Genomic DNA, 17,898 nt, shown 5'->3' with positions numbered 1-17,898 from the left:
TGTCAGTATTAGATTCAAGGCAGTAACAAATTCTAGATTGAACTTACATAACTGTTAAGAAAAAATGCTATTACAAATGGACAACAGGTAAGTGGAATAAACCAGTGTTTAAAGAACTGTTAAAGGAGAACACATTATTTCAAGGTAAGGGAAAATCCAAGTTTTTAAAATCCAAAATACATGACCTTTTCCAATTCATCCCCACTGATCTAGCACTGCCATATTGCCAAATCACAAAGAACAGGCATATTCACTGAACACTGGGTTAAAGCTAAATTTAAAAGAAATTTCTCATAATAGCTTATTAATCATTATTACAGAATTCCAAAAGGTATTCTACCCCTTGTTTACCCTATGTCAAACATTCTACTAAAACCCTCAAATGCTGGTGACATAGTCTTTCTCCAGAGAGGCAGACTTTTAAAAACACAGGCAATACTACAGAACATCCTCAAACATGCTCTCATACAGGATGAATTAAAAAAAAAAAAAACCAAACAACTAAAGAAGGGTTTTGAAAAAAGAAAACCCTTAACATTTCTGTTCAATTTAAACACAGGAGAACTGAAGCCTCATATAGGCTCATTTATAGGCTAAAATTTAAACACTTTTACTATAAAACATTGTAACCAACTTAAAAAACAGCAACCAGAAGGCTGCATCCTAACTTCCCCTACTAAGGGTGGGAAAGGCTCTGTCTTGCTAGACAATACCTTCTTCAAGGCAATTTCCTTGTCACTCTTGCTTTCTTACCTCAATTTCCCTTTCAGGATTCAAATCATGATCCCACAGGATGATCTTTCGGTCTTTCCCACCTCCTGTTAGCAGCATTCCATTCCTCATTTGACAGAGTGTGAACACACTGCCATCATGAGCTTTGATTTGTTTGCTTATCTGATATACACCTATAAGCACAAAAAAGAAAATAAAAGAACACTCCTCGTTTTTTCACCTGTGGTTTATGAGAAGCTTTGCCTTTAGGCAGAATAATACAGGAAGTATATAATAATAATTATATTTGGACTGTCAGGCTCTTAGTATTGCAAACACAAGGTGGTAGTGTTTTCTTACAGGATAAAAAGATAAAAGAAAGGGCCAGCCTTTCTGAAGAAAAACTATTTTAGATCAATTGTCCTACAAAATGTGAACAAAAAACCAAAACCAACAATTGGCAAAATGCTTTCATTTCTCTGCTTTCCAAAGGAACACAGTTTTTCCAGATGCAAGGGAAACTGTCTTTTAGAGTCAAAAAATATTTAGCAAGTCATTATTAGAAAAGAGGTAAAGCTGCTTTACTAAAAGAAACTAGAAGACTTGTTGTATATAGTCTTTGGGGAATAAAAGGCCAATTATTTATAGCAAAGTTTCCAGGATGCATGAACCTAATATCTAAAGCTGGATGCTGCCACACATAAAAATAGTACAACCAGCATTTGGCATCTATCAAGACAGCAGTCATCATTACCCAAAGGAAAATACTTGGAAGAATGAAGGAGATGAGAAAATTAAACAACAAGGGTAGCAAAAGAACTCTTTTGCATCCTCATCAGGTCTTCACATCAAAAGAACTGCTGTTGGAAAGTAATTAAAAAAACCTAAACAAAGCAAGATTCTGGTGCTGCATATTTTCAAATAGCTATCATAGAAAAATGGAACAGCACCCAGCTATGAGCTGAACTTTGCTGACTCTGCCTATGGCTCAAGTCAGTTTAAATCAGTGCGCTCTCACACTGTGAAAGAGAGTATGAGATCAACTCTTGTGACCAATCTAATGTACTAAACCAACTAAAAACCCCACTGTTAGACAAGGCAATGTAAATAAATATTCTATTTGATAATGCTCAGGGTTATACTGAAAAAAGGTTATTTTTGCACAAGAAATTAAAAATTAAATATCAGATAGTATGTTGAATTACTTTTCCATTGCAGTTAGCTTGGAAGATGAGAATAAGATTTACCTACAAAATCAGACTTACTTTTTACATTAATGTTTTCCTGGCATACCAACTTAAACCAGAGTGTTTGAAATAGCTGCCAAATAAAATGAATTATCATTGAATTTATGAGAGCTTAACTGTGCCAGGTCTGCATATGTTGGGTAACAAATAATTTTCCTTTCTTTTTTGCAAAACGTTTGCTCTAAAGAGTTAGTTCAATTTCAAATTTCAAAGCTATTTTTTTTAAGTATATCAAGACTTGAGGATCTGCTAAACCAGAAACTGTTATTCATGTAACTGCTACAACTAAGCATTGTAATTGCACTTCACATACAAGTCCCATTAATGTCAGCTCCAACACTTAAGGGAATTCCTCTGAGAATAAGCATGGTGCAACACAAGCCTTAAGAGCCAAAGGCAGCCTGCAGAATCCCTAAACTGATCCTACAGCCTTTTTCAAATCACCAGATCAAAGGAAAGCTGATTAATCACATTTTTTAAAACGCAAAACATTTCGATAAAGTAGTTGACATTCATTTCATGCACAGTCTCATTAATTATAGAGAAATTTCAGACTGCTCCTAAGTCAGCAAATTCATAGAACTTGCAGGACTTTAGCATCACCTGTTACTGACAGGAAGTGTATGCTCTGAGTCAGGCCTATTTCTCTATTCCTTCCCTAATGCCTTGCTTTATGCTTGTCTTCTACAGACTATGTAAAATCTGTGATTAACCCTCAACATGTCCTACCTTTAGCTCCTTTTCCTGGAGTAGCTTCTACAGTAGTTTTGCCCCATATAAGTATTATCCCACCTGAGTCTCCAGTGAGCACATCACCATTTCCCAAGAAAGCCAAACACTGAACAAATTTGGGTTTCTCGTATTTCTGAAACAAAAAAAAGCAAGAGAAAGGGATAACTGCTCGTACTTGTTACATAATTAGAATAATGCACGCGCACTCTTACACCCTGCATTCACATAAGCAGAATTTAGCTGTTTTTTGTATGTTTACCTCTCTGATCAGACAGTACACGGTAACAATGAAGCAAACGTACAGAAAATGTGATTGTCATTGATTTAAAACTGTTCTGGTTAAGGATATTATTACCCCAAATATCCCTTGCTTCCTTGATAATGAATTGCCGCTCCAGGTCCAGAAAAATATATGAGATTTGCCACATGTAATTATGGTATTTGCATCAGTGGGATGGAATTCTACAGCAAGAACAACTTCATTTGTAGTCTGAAATAATAACAGAAATAATATTTATTCAAATAGGACATTAACTACTAGAACCACATGTAAACCCCCAAATTTCAGAACAGAGATATGTTAAACTAGATAGTATGCTTGAAAGTTTTTTTTTAAGTGTTCTGTGTTAAGTCAGCTGCCTGAATGACTGCACATATAATTTTATATATATTGATTTTTCACATATATTAGAGATCTTTATTAAACTTCGGTACATAAGTTAGGGTTTTACATTCCCTTTTAAATCACAAAAAGCTTCTGTTCTCTTGAATAGCTAAGACTTCTGCCAAGGAAAATGAATAATGTATAAAAGACACTTTTTTGGATTGAAAACCCTGCTTAGTTTTTACACAGACTATTTGCTATTCTGGACAAAAAAGCTGTGACAGAGGCAAGTAAGACAATGATAATACTGTAGGATTATATCCATAATTCTCTTTCTGAAATACTGTAAAGATTGTTTTGGGTTCTTTGCTTTCCTTTCCTCCTCACACAGAAGAAAAAGAGAAGTCTGCGTAACTCAAAACTTTAAAACATAGAATCCCACCTTTGTATTTTTACTGGTTGCATGTACTTGCACTGAATTACCAACATCTTAAAGTATTTAATCCCTTACCAATAGATTTTATAAACATAACAAACTGACTGGTCATTTACTTAACTTCTAATGTATATTCAACCAAACTGTCTTTGAAGACAGTTCCAATCTCCTGCAGGCAGTGACTACAAAACAAGAAAGTAAATGCATTTATTTCTACAGGATTTCAAAACAGGCTGCCCAGAGAGGTTGTGGAGTCTCCTTCTCTGGAGGTACTGAACACCTGCCTGGGCATGATCCTGTGCAACCTGCTCTAGGTGAACCTGCTTTGGCTTGGGGCTTGGACAGATGATCTCCACCGGTGCCCTCCAACCCCAGCTGTTCTATGATCTATACATAACAGTGCTGTTAAACCACATCTCTGAGAGCAACTTTTCCTACTTCACAACATTTGGCTTACTTTAAAAAATAATCTTTTGTTGTTGTTGTTTATAGCCATATTTATTGAATTATGTTTCTCACAGAGTCTTTACATGAGCAAACCTGCTAAGTCAAAAAAATCATGTGGAATTTAAGGACTGGAAATCTTAATGGAGTTCAGCTAAGAAACAGCTTTTGTTTGCATCCCAGCTCAAGGGATGCAACTCTGCTCACACCATCTTCCATGGAAGGTGCTTAAGATACTGTAAGACCAAGTCCTAGATGTGAATAAGTTCTGAAGGGCAAGCTGTCCCTGCCAAATAATTTTTAGCCAATTCTGAAACACCAAGGAACTCCCCTGAGTGCAAAAACAGTCAAAACATCATGTCAGTGAACAGAAAATACAAGGCATATGCCAAATAGTTTCACATAAAATATCAAAAAGGAAATGAAAATACTGTTATAGAATAAATTAAAACTTGTTGAATACAGTTCATATTGGTCAACATAATCTAGAGAAAACAGGTCAAACCAACATGAATTTGTTACCTGAAATGGCAAGTTTCTAATGATCTAGACATACATGCGTGTGGACCATGATTTCTAAAAATAGACAAATACTCAGTCCCGCATGCATGAAATATTTGCTTGCTTGATACTGGATAACATGAATGATTGGGTATTCCCAATGAAATCAACTCTACATTAGCACTGAGTGCAACACCTCTGAAAACATCTCATTGCTCTGAAATTTGGAAAGTTTGAAAAAAAAAACCAGAAAAGCAGACAAGACTGCAATCCATGAAAGTACATAGAACTTCAAATGAGAAGAGACATATACTGAGAATCAATAATCAGAATTTGATTCAGACAAAATTGAAATATGGAATGTTTAGAAGTAGTTAATTTTTTTAAACAAATACAGACTGAATCATCAGTTTAGTTTCTTTAAGTTCCCAGGATTTTTTTTTTTTTTTAATTAAGAAACCATCAGACAATGCTTTATTTGCATTGGCTTTTAAGGATGAGTAAAATGCAATTCCAAACTCTTCAATATTCAAACCGCTTCCAGTAAACAAGTTAAGAATACCTTTCTGTGGAATCCTTAAACAAACCAGCAGTATTATACAGTTGCAGTTTCCAAGTAAGATGAAAAGCATGTCTCACAAACTTGTATTTATGGGAATAAAACCACTTGTATTTCAGAATGTTCATGTGCAAAAATTACCTTTATCTCTGCTATTTTTGATTTCCTCTGCCAATCCCACACAGTAAGCATGTGCTCGTTAGAGTCATCAATTACACACAAATGAGTACCAGAATCCTAAAGGAAAAAAGAAGAAAAACAAAAGAAGTACTGACAAAGTACTATCATACCCATTTTAGAAACAGGGCAGGACAGAGGTATTAAAAAAAATCCACAAAAGTAGAAATATTAATTAATCAAGTCCTTTTAAACTAATTACAACCTATATATACATAAGGAATTTTCCTTTTTTTCTTTCTTAAAGACAGACATAAATTTTTGTATAATCTCATAAAAAATGCCCATGCTTCAAATAACATTCTAGGAAAGTTTTAAAAGTATCTTACCAATTCTTGACTCTGGTTTTGTTTGTTTTTATGATGGGTTTTTTGTTTGTGATTTGTGTTTTGGTTTTTTTTTTTTTTTTCTTGTTTGCAATTTCATGCTGACAGCAAAGGGATTTCTTTTGCTATTCTTATAAATATTTTTTTTTCTTCGGGTCTCAGAGGACAGACACACAGCTCCACATGTGTTTTTTTCCTAAATGCTACCATCACATACGCATATTATCAGATTCTGTAAGCATGGTTTCTTCCTTATGGGTCATGAAGTGCCAGCAGCTTCATCATGTAGTTGGTAAAACTGCAGCAAAGGTAACACTTTCTGAACAAAACAGTGCTTACAGAGGAGGTAGAGCAGCACCTATACTATTAAATAACTGAAGCTACTTATTTTGAACAACTTTACAAAAAAATGGTAAAGGTATGGCTACATGTAATTAAAGGAATAGAGAAAAAAATCTTAAACCCATACTTATTCCCACCAATGCATACTTGCACAAACCAGCTGTTTCAAAGACATTTGTAGAAAGATTTGGAGGAGACTTTAATTATCATAAAGTTGATTCTTGCACTTCATTCTCTAACAAATTATGAAAATAGAAGTGGCTAAAGCTATTATTCCCAAGCACTATTCTGAGCAGTAATATGCAAATATACATGTGAATTATTAGGTGGGAAGAAACCCTGAAGACAGCATTGGTGCTGTGTGCAGTTCTTGAGGAGGTTACTAAATTCTGTGGTAAAAACACAGTTTTAGATATTGCACACAAACTGTTCCAGTCTAGTGAGGAATTATGTGAGACTGTAATAAGAAATCTAATTCAGTTTCAGCTGCAAAACAGAATCAATAAAAACTAAAATCCAGTCCCCAAAGAATTTCCTGGGTTTTTTGGTTTTGCTTTTAAAATGATGGAATGCACGCTTCTTCATACTGAAAAGGATCTCTATCCAAGAATGTAAACTTCATTGGCTTGTTGGAGTGACAGGAATGCCAGTATTCCTTTCACATTATTTACCGAAACACAAAATGTACTATATCTAACATAGCAACATTTTAATGCTATGAAATTTCTTTCAATTGCTTTCTTTCTTCCAATTGCTAAGTGAAACTGCAGCAAGAGAGTGCAGGAATTTCTTTTCAACAGGTCACCCAGAGACACTGTTGAGTTTCCATTCTTGGAGGTTCCCAGAAGCCAGCTGGACCATAGCCTGAGCAGCCTGCTCTGACAGAACCTGCTGTAAGCAGGACAGTGCATGAGGGGATCTCCAGACATCCCTTCCCACCTCAGCTGTCCTATAAATCTCTTCCTCTATTAGTAAAATACTGCAGACATTGTTTTTCTGCACTTTTGGGTTTTTTACTTATATTAGTTCTTCTTGATGGAACGCAAGAATCCAGCCTGGGTTTTCAGGAGGGCTGATGATATGTCTTTGCCACTTTTGGCAAAAATGCAGTGGCAACTTAAAGATTAAAATATGCCCATATTTAAAAAAAAAACAAACTCAACTCATTTCCAAATTTGAAATGAGAACTTTTTCTGAATGCCGAGTAGTGCACCTCCTTGTGCTACCAATTTTTCCTCATAAATTCTATGGGTCCAGTAACAAAGATCCCTATTTATTTTCTATGTAAAAGAAGAGGCAAAAAATTGAACAAGCTATTCCTCGGGAAAAAATAGTACAAGACAATGTGAGGGCTTTTTTTTTTTTTTAAATTTCCTGTTGGTGGACAAAAACCTACTCCATCTGTGAAAGCAAAAAAGTTAACCCTCCTATCAGAACTCACTAAATTTTGTCTTCACAAACCTCACTAACAAATTTGTTTTTAATATCAAAATAAAAAGAACCAAGCTCCTCACAAACAAAACCAAACCACCAAACCCAGCGTGGCCTTCAATTTCTAGTTAAGGTTTTTTTTGCTTGCTATTTATTTACCGTGCTGTTTGGTACCGCAATTTTACATGTGCCGTTTCCTGTTTTCCCAGCTGTCAGCTGCTTTTATAAAGTATACAGAAACTTTAATGACACACTTTTAATAACAGAAGAGATCAGCTGGACAACCACATGGAGAATCTTCAGATATTTTCTTCCCATTCCCATAGGATAGCCACGTCCTGTGGAACACCCCGAGGCACCGCGCCCATCTTACCGCTTTGGAAAAATCCAAGCAGCCCACTCCGCGCTCAAAGGTGCCGAGGCCGATCACCTGCAGCGTCGCCAGGCTCACCGAGTCCCACACTCTAACATGGGGCTGCAGGGGCTGCGTGGGAAAGCAAGGGCACAAACAGGTCACGGCAGGGAAAGCACCGTGCTCTGCGAGGCAGCTGCTGCCTGCATTACAAACTGCAGAGTAAACGCAGGGTGACCTGTGCTGGTGATGCTGCTGGGCACCATCCTCAAAGTCTAAAGGGGAGAGTCAAGGCAATGCTGTTCCTTATGTCTCGGCTACCGACGTGGCAGCGGTGCCGTCAAGGCAGCAAAGTGGCATTTGGTAGTTGTGAAAATACTTTAACTGATTCAAGGAAGTGAACAAATAATGGAAGAGTCATCTTGCATTTCAGACCCCAGACTAGCAATATTAGGCAACAGCTGAAAATAATAATCAAATCTGGGCTTGTATATATAAATTAGGAAATAAAGAAAAGAAACAAACCCTGGTGCACTGAGCCTCTTAACCACCACCAACCACTGAATGAAAATGCCCATGGTTATATTTCATACAACTACTATCCCACACTAGCTTAGAAACAATCACAAATTAACTTGGCTTAAGGACAGCATTCACCACTGAAAGTGACAAATCTTTGTACTGATGGAAAAACAACCAGCTCTAACAAGATTCAGAAAATGCTCAGTGGAAATCATGTATACAAAAGTCCCCACACAAATTTCTTACAAAAAATAAAAAATTAAGTTGAACATCTGAAAAAAGGGTTATACTTAACAGGCTTCTACACTTTATAGCATCTGTCTTTTTTTCTCCCTCTGTCTATAACTTCATGAAAGTAATCCAATTATTCAAATTCTGACAGAATTATGGTAAGAGGTGGAGAGCAGCATTTAAATATACTCGCTCTCAAATGAGCAAATTTATGGGAAAGTTTGGCATACTTTCCATGAATTCTCAAAGTTGGTTTCCTCTTCCATGAAGCCTTAAGACTATACTGACCCACAGAACTGGGGATTTGCTCTCCCTTGGGAGAACACATATTGAAAGTAATACAACAGAAATGATGTGGCCTTATAAATCAATTACAAGCTTCATGTTTGCTTGCAGATATGGGACTTTATGAACTTCTGCTCTTTTTAATGTACGGTTGAGTGCTTCATTGTCACTGTCTTTTGCTAGAGATACAGGCTGTTTCCTGAGAAACACAAAATATCTCAGTAAATGCAGTGCTTAATATAAACTGCAGACAGAAGGTGATGATTAAAAAGCCCCAAACCACTTTTTCCTGATTTTCAAAACAAGACACTACTGCTCAACAGCTCTATTACTTACCCTTCCATCTTTATCCACTCCAGCTAACTGTCCTGTTGCAATTCTAATTTTGTCTGGATGAACTGCAAGACTAAGACAGACAGAAATATGACTTGCTTTTGCTGTCATACGTCTTCAAAACTGAGAGGTGTTTTGTAAATTTTTTTTATTTGTTTCTCAACAAAAGCCCATGAAGACACTTATGATCCTAAATCCCACTTCTAAGGAGACAACTTGAATGTTTCTCATCAGATATGTCATTCCACACTGTATTGACTGCTTGCTGACACACAATCAGGAGTGCCGGAAGAGCCATCTCCATATGTGCCCTGACAGATCTCAGGTTTGCACTACACTGGGAGTCCACTGTAATAAAATCTACATTGTCTCATAATGAACCTCCTACACATAGTTGTGTGCCATATTTATAAACACTATGGTGTATTTTATGCCTAAATCTAGAGATGTCATGAACCTGGGAGAAAAAAGGCAGAAAAGTTGGCTGAGGGCTTGCCTGTGCACCCAGGAGTCAGGGGTTCCTGCCACTAGAAATGAGTTACTGATGTAACGGTACTAACACAGTGTGGTGCACTACTAGCGGAAGTAAAAATGTGCCCTTGCTTATCACATTTTGCTTCAAAGCTCATGTGAAAAAACAGATTTTAGAGAATACATCCTCTCAGTCCTTGGGATTTTTTGATCTGTATTAATTGCTTTCTCTGTAAAACTGCAATGGTGAAGAAAGCCATTGAAAGAATAAAGGGGGCCAGGGCAAACCTGAAGAGATCATAATGACAGGCTCCAAAAAATTTACAATTCAGTTCAATTTTCTGAACGAAAGTGAAGAACACAAAATGGCAACATTCCTCCCACAGGAAGCGATTACACAGACAAGAGAAAAGGAGCTTTAGATGTCAAATTTTCTCCAGTCAGGTACTGCACAGTGTAATGTTCACCATTACATGTGCACTACTCTTCAGACTGACCTAGCAAATTCTGTAACTGCCTGACACAGTGACAGTGGCTTCAATTTTCCTTCTCTAGTTTTTTGGGTTTTTTTTGCAAACATCTTTCTGATTTTCCTGACTCTTTATACTTGGATTTTGCATCTTTTACAAAATGAGTATGACTGCTCATTTTTTGACACAGTTTTCTAGTTTTTAACTTTAACAATAACTGATTTAGAGTCAGGCTAACAACAGTTTTTAATTTCTGGGACAACTATTTGGAATAATTTATGCAAAGATCCTTTCTTCAACCTGGCACTCTTACATCATATACATATCCCCCTTTTTACAGGTTTTACATTTAAACCAGACATCCCAAGCTAGCATGGACTGCTCTAACACCATTTGTTTGTGCTGTGTTTACTACAGTGAAACCTACTGGGACTGATTAAACAGGAAATAACTACAACTACAGTGACATTAATTAGCTTGTACATATAGCAGGAGAGGAAAAGAAATATTTCTCCATTATTGCCCACGCACTTACATGCAAATGTTGTATACTAACCATTTAACACAGTCTGTGTGACCCAAGTAGTGCCGCTGGGTTCTCTCCTCATAGTTAAATAGTACCACCACTGAGGCTATGAAATACACAATTTCTCCGGTAGGAAGGAGGTAAACATTGGCTCGACAGTCTCTTCCGCGATACCCATATCTGTATTTTTTTTAGTTAAGGATTTCATAATCACTGAATACCAGAAAAAAACCAACCAACTTTTTTTATTTTTTTTCCCTTAAAGGATTCCTGGGGAGCTCTCACATCAGCAAATGCTCTTTAAGTTTTTCCTCTGGAACTACAGCATGATTTCACTAATACAGTTAAAAAGAAAACAAAAAATCCCCCATACAAATGCTCTTCATGAACCGAAATTCCTCAGGAAATGATGATCACTGACGTTAAAAATAAAATATGGTAGAAGTAAAGCAAAAGCAGTATTGTAAAAATTTTAATGTGAAATTTAATTAGGTAACAGCAAGACTGGCTATTCTAATTTAACTTTTTTTTTTTACAGCAGCAGAGCTGTGTATCAGCAGGCTGGGCAGCAGAGTGTTGCTTTCATTTGGCCTTTTAAAACAATTCCTAATGCCCTACAGAAAAAAGCAAGCTACTGCACAGCAGCTGCCAAGTTCAGGAAAGATTTCTTTACACTGTTTTAAGAGTATTTTTTAAACAAACCAAACTTAAAAGGAATTTACACAGTGAAAAACATTCTATCCAAATCTACCCAAAATATATAAAAGGCATGTTTTCTGTAGGAACATGCACAGCTCCTAATGACATTCAGAAGTTTTACACACTGTGAACGAGCCTTGGTTGGCACTGATCAAACGTTATTACAACTCGTTATTTCTTTGGAACAGGTGCAGTTCACCTCTTGTAGACTATTAATGTGTCTGCCTGCCTATATTTCAGTTCCCTGGGTCACCAGAAACAATTAACATCATAACTCAAACTTTAACATCTAACCGTGTAGCCCCAAAAATAATATTTTCCTGTTATGTCGTGCACTTTAGAGAGCTTTCCACTTGACTGCCAACCAATACACCTGCAACAGCAAGAAAAAGATGGGAAACACATTAAGCAACTTTAGCTAAAGGATTCCAGCCTCAGGTCCTGGTTAATATGGTAAATAAAAGGCAGTGAAAAGTCCATGTGGAGAAAGCTGGATGGATGAAGATGGCCCTTTCTCATAAATGAAGGCAGGTTTGGGAATACCTGAACTGGTATCTCCTGATCTCTATTCTCCATGAAAAAGGGCCACCTTTCTATCAAAAATAGCACTGCACCCCCAAAAATGCCCCACTACACTACCCCACTACCCTTCCTCTTCTGCAGTGTCACCAGACCAGAGGAACACTTGCAAAACTAAACACATGCTGCAGCTAAACAATAGTTCAAAGAGGGACACTGCATTCAGTTGTCAATTAAACCCCTTTGGAGTGTGGAAAACAAAACAGATTCATATCTTGCTGCCTTCTGTTTAGCAGGGAAGAACACAATGGCTCCTCTGAAGCAGAGATTATTCAGTGGCTTGCTAAGCAAACCATATCCAGAGCAATGCTGATACAACACAATGCTGAGGGCAGAAAGAAAGGATGCCTCTGCTTCTCCTCCATTACTATTTACTTCCCCACTTGATTTTCCTCCTTCTTCTTTTAAACACTGATGGAACTAAAAGAAACCCCAGAATGGCCTTTTATAAAAAATAACAAACCAAACAACTGAACTTTCAAAAGCAATGGGCTACAAACCAATGAAAATATTATTTCTATCCTGAAACACTAAGAACGCTATTTTCAATAACTTCTCAGAGGAGAGAGGCCCATTTTGCCCATCTGCTGTACACAATAGGGAATGTATTGATAAGGATTTAGTAAGATTGACATCTTTGAACATTCATCCTAGAAAAGTATTATTAACTTAAACATGTCTTTCCAAAGTATAAGTCTTCCATGCTTAGCCGAGCTAGAGCTAAATACTTTGGCACCCACCACTGAGCTCTGACATTCGTGAAGCCGTGAGAAAAAAAAAAATTACATTTTCTCAATACCTTCCTTTCTTTTACCTCTCCTACAAAATAAAGTAGCAAAGAGTGGCTGCATTTTCTAGAAGCACATTTTTTAAAAAATACATAAAGGAACCACCTGTTTTGTGGGACTATTTTTTTTGCTTTCTTCACTTTCCATCCCAGACTATCTTGACTGAAAAAAAGAGGGGTTATTGCTCCACAGCATTTTTTTCCTGCTCCACACATGCAGAACAAAGCAGCACATACAGTGCAACACAATTAATGCAATAATTTACTATCTCTTCAGAAAAATGGGTGACACAACTCTGATGCTTGCTTTCCACTGAATTTCAACATTAATATTTCAGTGAAACTGATGAATAAATCAGGGAAATTGAGAGATAGTTTCCTTGAAATTGTGATTATTTCTCACCAATTACAAGGACTGTTTTGTCACAACATTCGATATGTTTAAAAACTTTAAGTTTTGGGGGTTGTTTGTTTGTTTTATCTGGCTAAAGATAGCTACTGCCCTCATGAAAAGTGATCTACCGTACACCAGATTTCAGCAGTATATTTACCACTGTCTACAATTATTCTTAGAAAGAAGAGCAGTACTGCTAAAAATAATCTCATAAAACGGAGTCTGAAATACCCTCCTGAAACTGAGCTCCTATACACTGGGAGAAAGACTCTACAAGTCACTGTCAAAAGCTGCACTGACTGTGACCTCTGACGCTACTAAATAAGCCAATTTTGCTATTACTAGGAATGTCAGATATGCTTTAAACAGTTTTGAAGTGCAGTAGCAAAGATTGCACTACAAAGTAGAGATACTCAAACTAAATTATTCAACTTAAATGACATCACTCAGGAACCAGACACAGTCAAAAGCTCAGACTCCTCCACGAGCTTGCCAAGCAAGCTTAGGCATTTCTTCAAATGACAATAATCTGCAAGGCAGACAAAAGCTAAGTTTCCCTACTTGAATCTACAGTACAGGGTATCAGGAGTTGAATAAACCCTAAAGGAAACATACAAGAAGGAGCCCCTCTCTCCCTCACTCAATAAACCAACAAAAAACCACCCCAATAATCTACCTGTTGTTTCCTCACAGTTGGTCATAGTTAACGAGCATTTTCCAAAAGAGTAATAAAAAAAGGAAAACCCAATTATAAAAATCATCTAGAAGGCAGGAGAACGAAAAGAATTCAAAATAAAACCTACGAATGGAACTATTCAACACTCAGTTGAGCTTTCAGGTGACATTAGTAAAATACTGACATTAGTAAAATATTCCATTAGTAAAATATATTAGTAAATAATTGTCCCCATGTCTTTTTAACAAGGTGTACAGGGTTCAGTTTGCTGTCATATTTGCAAGATACAGCTGCCTTGCAGATTTGTTCCCCTTGCTAAACCTAAGCATAAAGCAGAAGGTCTGCTGTTGCTGCATTTTCCAAACTGAAGAGCAATTTTTTTTTCAAATTCATAGAGACCATTATTTAGTCCTCATAAATTTTACTGCCTTTTCCTCATTTTCTTCATCTTTCCATCTAAAAGATACCCTGCACTCATAAATAATACTGGTCTGATTTGGGATGACGTTTCCCTTAACAGATTCCAAAACATATGGACAGTCTCTTTTGACTAGATTTATTTCGCTTTCATTAGAACTCAGCAGCCAACTGGTTTAACCTGAACTTAACGTTCTTGGACATTAAATGTGTCCACACTGGGATTTGCACCTACTTAACTGAGGGTGTGACTTCATGATCAGTTTTCATCAGTCCAAACTGCTCACTGATGCTGGAAAAGTCAAGCTGATCTTCCTCCAGTATGCCAGTTTAGTCCTTGCATGTTTGTGAGGCAAATCAAACTAATGTATTGGTCCTGCTTGAAAATTAACGTCACAAAAAGAGATTACATTTCAGCCAAATCACTGACTAACCCAATTCACTCCACAGTCATGAGTACCAGCATTAGCAACCAAGAGCTGTGATGGTTGGAAAATTGGGTACCACAGTTTTACAAAGCATGAATAAAAGCTCTGTTTTCCTTCCAGTCAGACTTTAATCCTAAGCTTTCTTCCTGACATGTGACAGTGTATCATCAACATTGCTAAAAAAATCTTCCTGCTTTCAGCAACCTCAGAGCATCAAACTTCAGATTATTACAATAACTCAAGTGCTGCCTAGACATGTTATTTTACTGAAGTATTAAGAAACTTACTTACACAATCACAGCTTACTGGAAAAATCTGCAGAGATGGGGGAGCAACAGGAAGACCCAAACATGTGCAAAGGCACATCTCTCAAAATGAACTTAATGTCTGATCTAGTAAACTTGGAGAATTTTCATCAGCCATACCTAATCAGTTCTTCAAACGACAAATTTAGTGCATTTAATACAAACTAGGTTCCAATAAATTAACTGCTTCACTTTGGAGCTGAAATACAGAAGCAGTGCAAAGGATGGCTGCTTACTCTATCCTCACTTCATATAAAAGGACACAAACTCAACATCTTCCATAGCTGAAAACTAACTATTCCTGAAGCAAAGCCTACATTAATATAGTGGGAGGTAGAGGAGGACATTTTTCATATTTTGTAACTTTCCAAAGATGCTTTCTTTTACATTAAATATAAAGTTAATAAATTAGAATTAGTGTTAACAGCAAAACAAACAAAGAAAAAGTACAGTATTTCTATACCTATGTAGCCTGCTATATAAAGTTGTACTATACAGGAGTTAGAAACCATTTCCGTTGTTATAGTAATTTGAACATTTTCCCTCACCTTTCAGTTTTAACCTCTTAACAGAGAAGAGACAAGACTGAGTTCTAAAAGAGAAAAATGCAAGACAAGACAAAAAGGGAACAGTGAGTAGTTGTTGATATTAAGGATACACCCACTCCAGTTTTAACTTTTCAGGAGGCAGCTCTGTCCTAATATCATCATAGTTTTCTACATCAGAAGGAATGAACATTGTGATTGGTCGGCCTCGCATGAACATCTTGATATATTCTCCTTCTGTTGAAACAAAAAGGCACGTTAATCACATGGCAAGTTTACACAAAAGTCACCAGTAATAAGCACAGAGATGCAAATCACAGTGGTTATATAACAATTATTTTTGAAAGGTGAGCTTGGTAAAGGCCCAGATTTTATTTTTTTTTTAAATGGAACATTAAACGCACACAGAACAAGCGTTAGTTGAATTCATGATAGAACAGGCTGAGCATGTAGCATCTTAGACATGCATGTTATAAAGGCAAAACTCAAATTAAAATCTGAAACTGAATAAATAATTGGTCACAGAATTACAGGATGAGATATTTCAGGTTGTAAAGGACCTGAGGAAGTGTCTAAGTCCAACCTCTGCCTGGCCATGAGGCCAGACTAGGTTCCTCTGGCTTTTTCCTAATGCAGATTTGAAAAACTCTTAGGATGGAGATGGCACAGCTTCTCCTGGCACCTGATAGCACCTTGGGGGCCATTCCCATAGAGCTTGCTTCCTGCAGCCCCTCTGTTCGCAGACTCTGTTCCTGCCGGAGACTCTTCCATAGGTGCAGGACTTGGAATTTGTCTCTGCTTAATTAACGAGGTTCCTGCAAGCCCATCTCCCCAGCACAGCCACTGGGCCCCCAGTCTGCTGTCACTGCAAACCTGGGAGTGCCTTGTGTCACCTACCTCAGGCCATTTCTAGAGATGATGAGCAGGGCAGGGCCAGCCCAGAATCCTGCAGACTCCATGTGTCACCTACAGGCCACCAGGTACAGTATGACCCATTAACCACAACCCCCCCAGGCCAACTCTCCAGCTGGTTCTTTGCCCTGCTCAGCCGCCCACCTTTCCAAATCCTAGCAGCCAAGCTAAGGCACAAGAACACCACAGGAAAAAGTGTAAAGAGCTTTGCAGATGAATATAATCAAGAATTATATATCACCACAAACTAATACAGCAACCTATGTTATTAAGCATTGCATCCTGAAGAATGGCAAAAAGCAACAGCTCAGAATGACTCAAGCTAATACTGCCTAGAGCTGTGACAAGATATGGGCATATCATCTCTGTGGGAATCTGAGCACTTCACAAGCCTTTAGTGGATCCTTTTCAAGGATGCCTACCACCAGGGAAAATTACAGTTCCATTTCTAAAAGCCCTAATGACAAAGAGCCAAATACTCCACTAACTTTGCATCAATGAACCTTTTATTGCTCTTCAACTTCATTATAATTAATATCCATTTATAGCATAAATATTAACTAAAGTAATACAATATTCTGCTGTGAATTTGGAACACTGACACTTTTTTACAAGTGGGAGTTTGAAAATTGTAGCAGACACAGGGAACTCAGAGTTCAAACCAAATTTTGAATAGTTGAGTAGAAGTGGAGTAGAAGTAGAGTTGAGTAGAAGAATATCTGTAAATTAGCAATATGGTATTAAGAAATCTCTAATCACATTTGTTGCAACAAGCATTAACATCTAAAATTAAGATTTTTTTAACAATTACTTTAGTACTTCTTTAAGAAACATGAAACAGACTTCCCTACAATGATCAAGGAATGCTTGGAAATATTTCCCCAATTAAGCATAAGATTAATACTCAGACTGCATGATTGTGCAACCTATGTTTGGCATTCCCTAAAACATCTGAAATTGAAATTATGAGAAACTCAGACTTATTTCCACAGAATCATAGCTTAACAGTTCAAGTCAAACTCAAAGATCTAAAAAGGCAAAAGAAACCAGGTCAATAATCGTAATAATTGAACAATTTAAAACTAACACATACATAAAGGTTTTTTTCTTATTTAGCATATTAATACAATGAAAGTTGAGCCACAGAAGTTCAGTACAAAAGGAGCAAATATTAAAAAGATGAAAAACAGTTGTATCGCTTCTTTCCAAGAAAAAACATGGGTGCTTTGAACAAGAACCCCATGAGTCTCTCCACTGAGAACAGTAGAAAACCTGTGTCAGATAAAATAAAAAGGAACAAAGAAAATTACTCCCTCATAGCTAAATTAGACACAACAGTTATTCCACCACATGGATTTTACCACATGCATTGCTTAATTGCATTGCTAAGGAAAGCTAAAGATCGGAGCTGTCACTAGTTTGACATAAATGTTTAGATAATTACTCCAAACTAGTA

At 37.0% G+C, this 17,898-nt stretch overlaps 1 protein-coding gene across 3 annotated transcripts in view; it reads right to left on the bottom strand.

The window, feature by feature from the left end:
- Positions 1-17,898, bottom strand: part of EML4 (EMAP like 4) — a 147,931-nt gene that overhangs the window by 20,443 nt on the left and 109,590 nt on the right. For all 3 annotated transcript variants that reach the window (XM_041477038.1, XM_041477037.1, XM_041477039.1), the window contains 8 exons: positions 15,644-15,767; positions 10,731-10,880; positions 9,237-9,306; positions 7,884-7,994; positions 5,376-5,471; positions 3,046-3,180; positions 2,688-2,823; positions 754-905 (listed from right to left, as the gene is read on the bottom strand). In XM_041477038.1, coding sequence (XP_041332972.1) covers positions 754-905; positions 2,688-2,823; positions 3,046-3,180; positions 5,376-5,471; positions 7,884-7,994; positions 9,237-9,306; positions 10,731-10,880; positions 15,644-15,767 — 974 coding nt within the window. The remainder of the gene's footprint in view (positions 1-753; positions 906-2,687; positions 2,824-3,045; positions 3,181-5,375; positions 5,472-7,883; positions 7,995-9,236; positions 9,307-10,730; positions 10,881-15,643; positions 15,768-17,898) is intronic.

Source organism: Pyrgilauda ruficollis, unplaced genomic scaffold (assembly GCF_017590135.1).
Source record: "Pyrgilauda ruficollis isolate IOZ18807 unplaced genomic scaffold, ASM1759013v1 scaffold4, whole genome shotgun sequence".
Lineage (NCBI taxonomy): Eukaryota > Metazoa > Chordata > Aves > Passeriformes > Passeridae > Pyrgilauda > Pyrgilauda ruficollis.
This window is presented reverse-complemented; position numbering and strand designations above follow the sequence as displayed.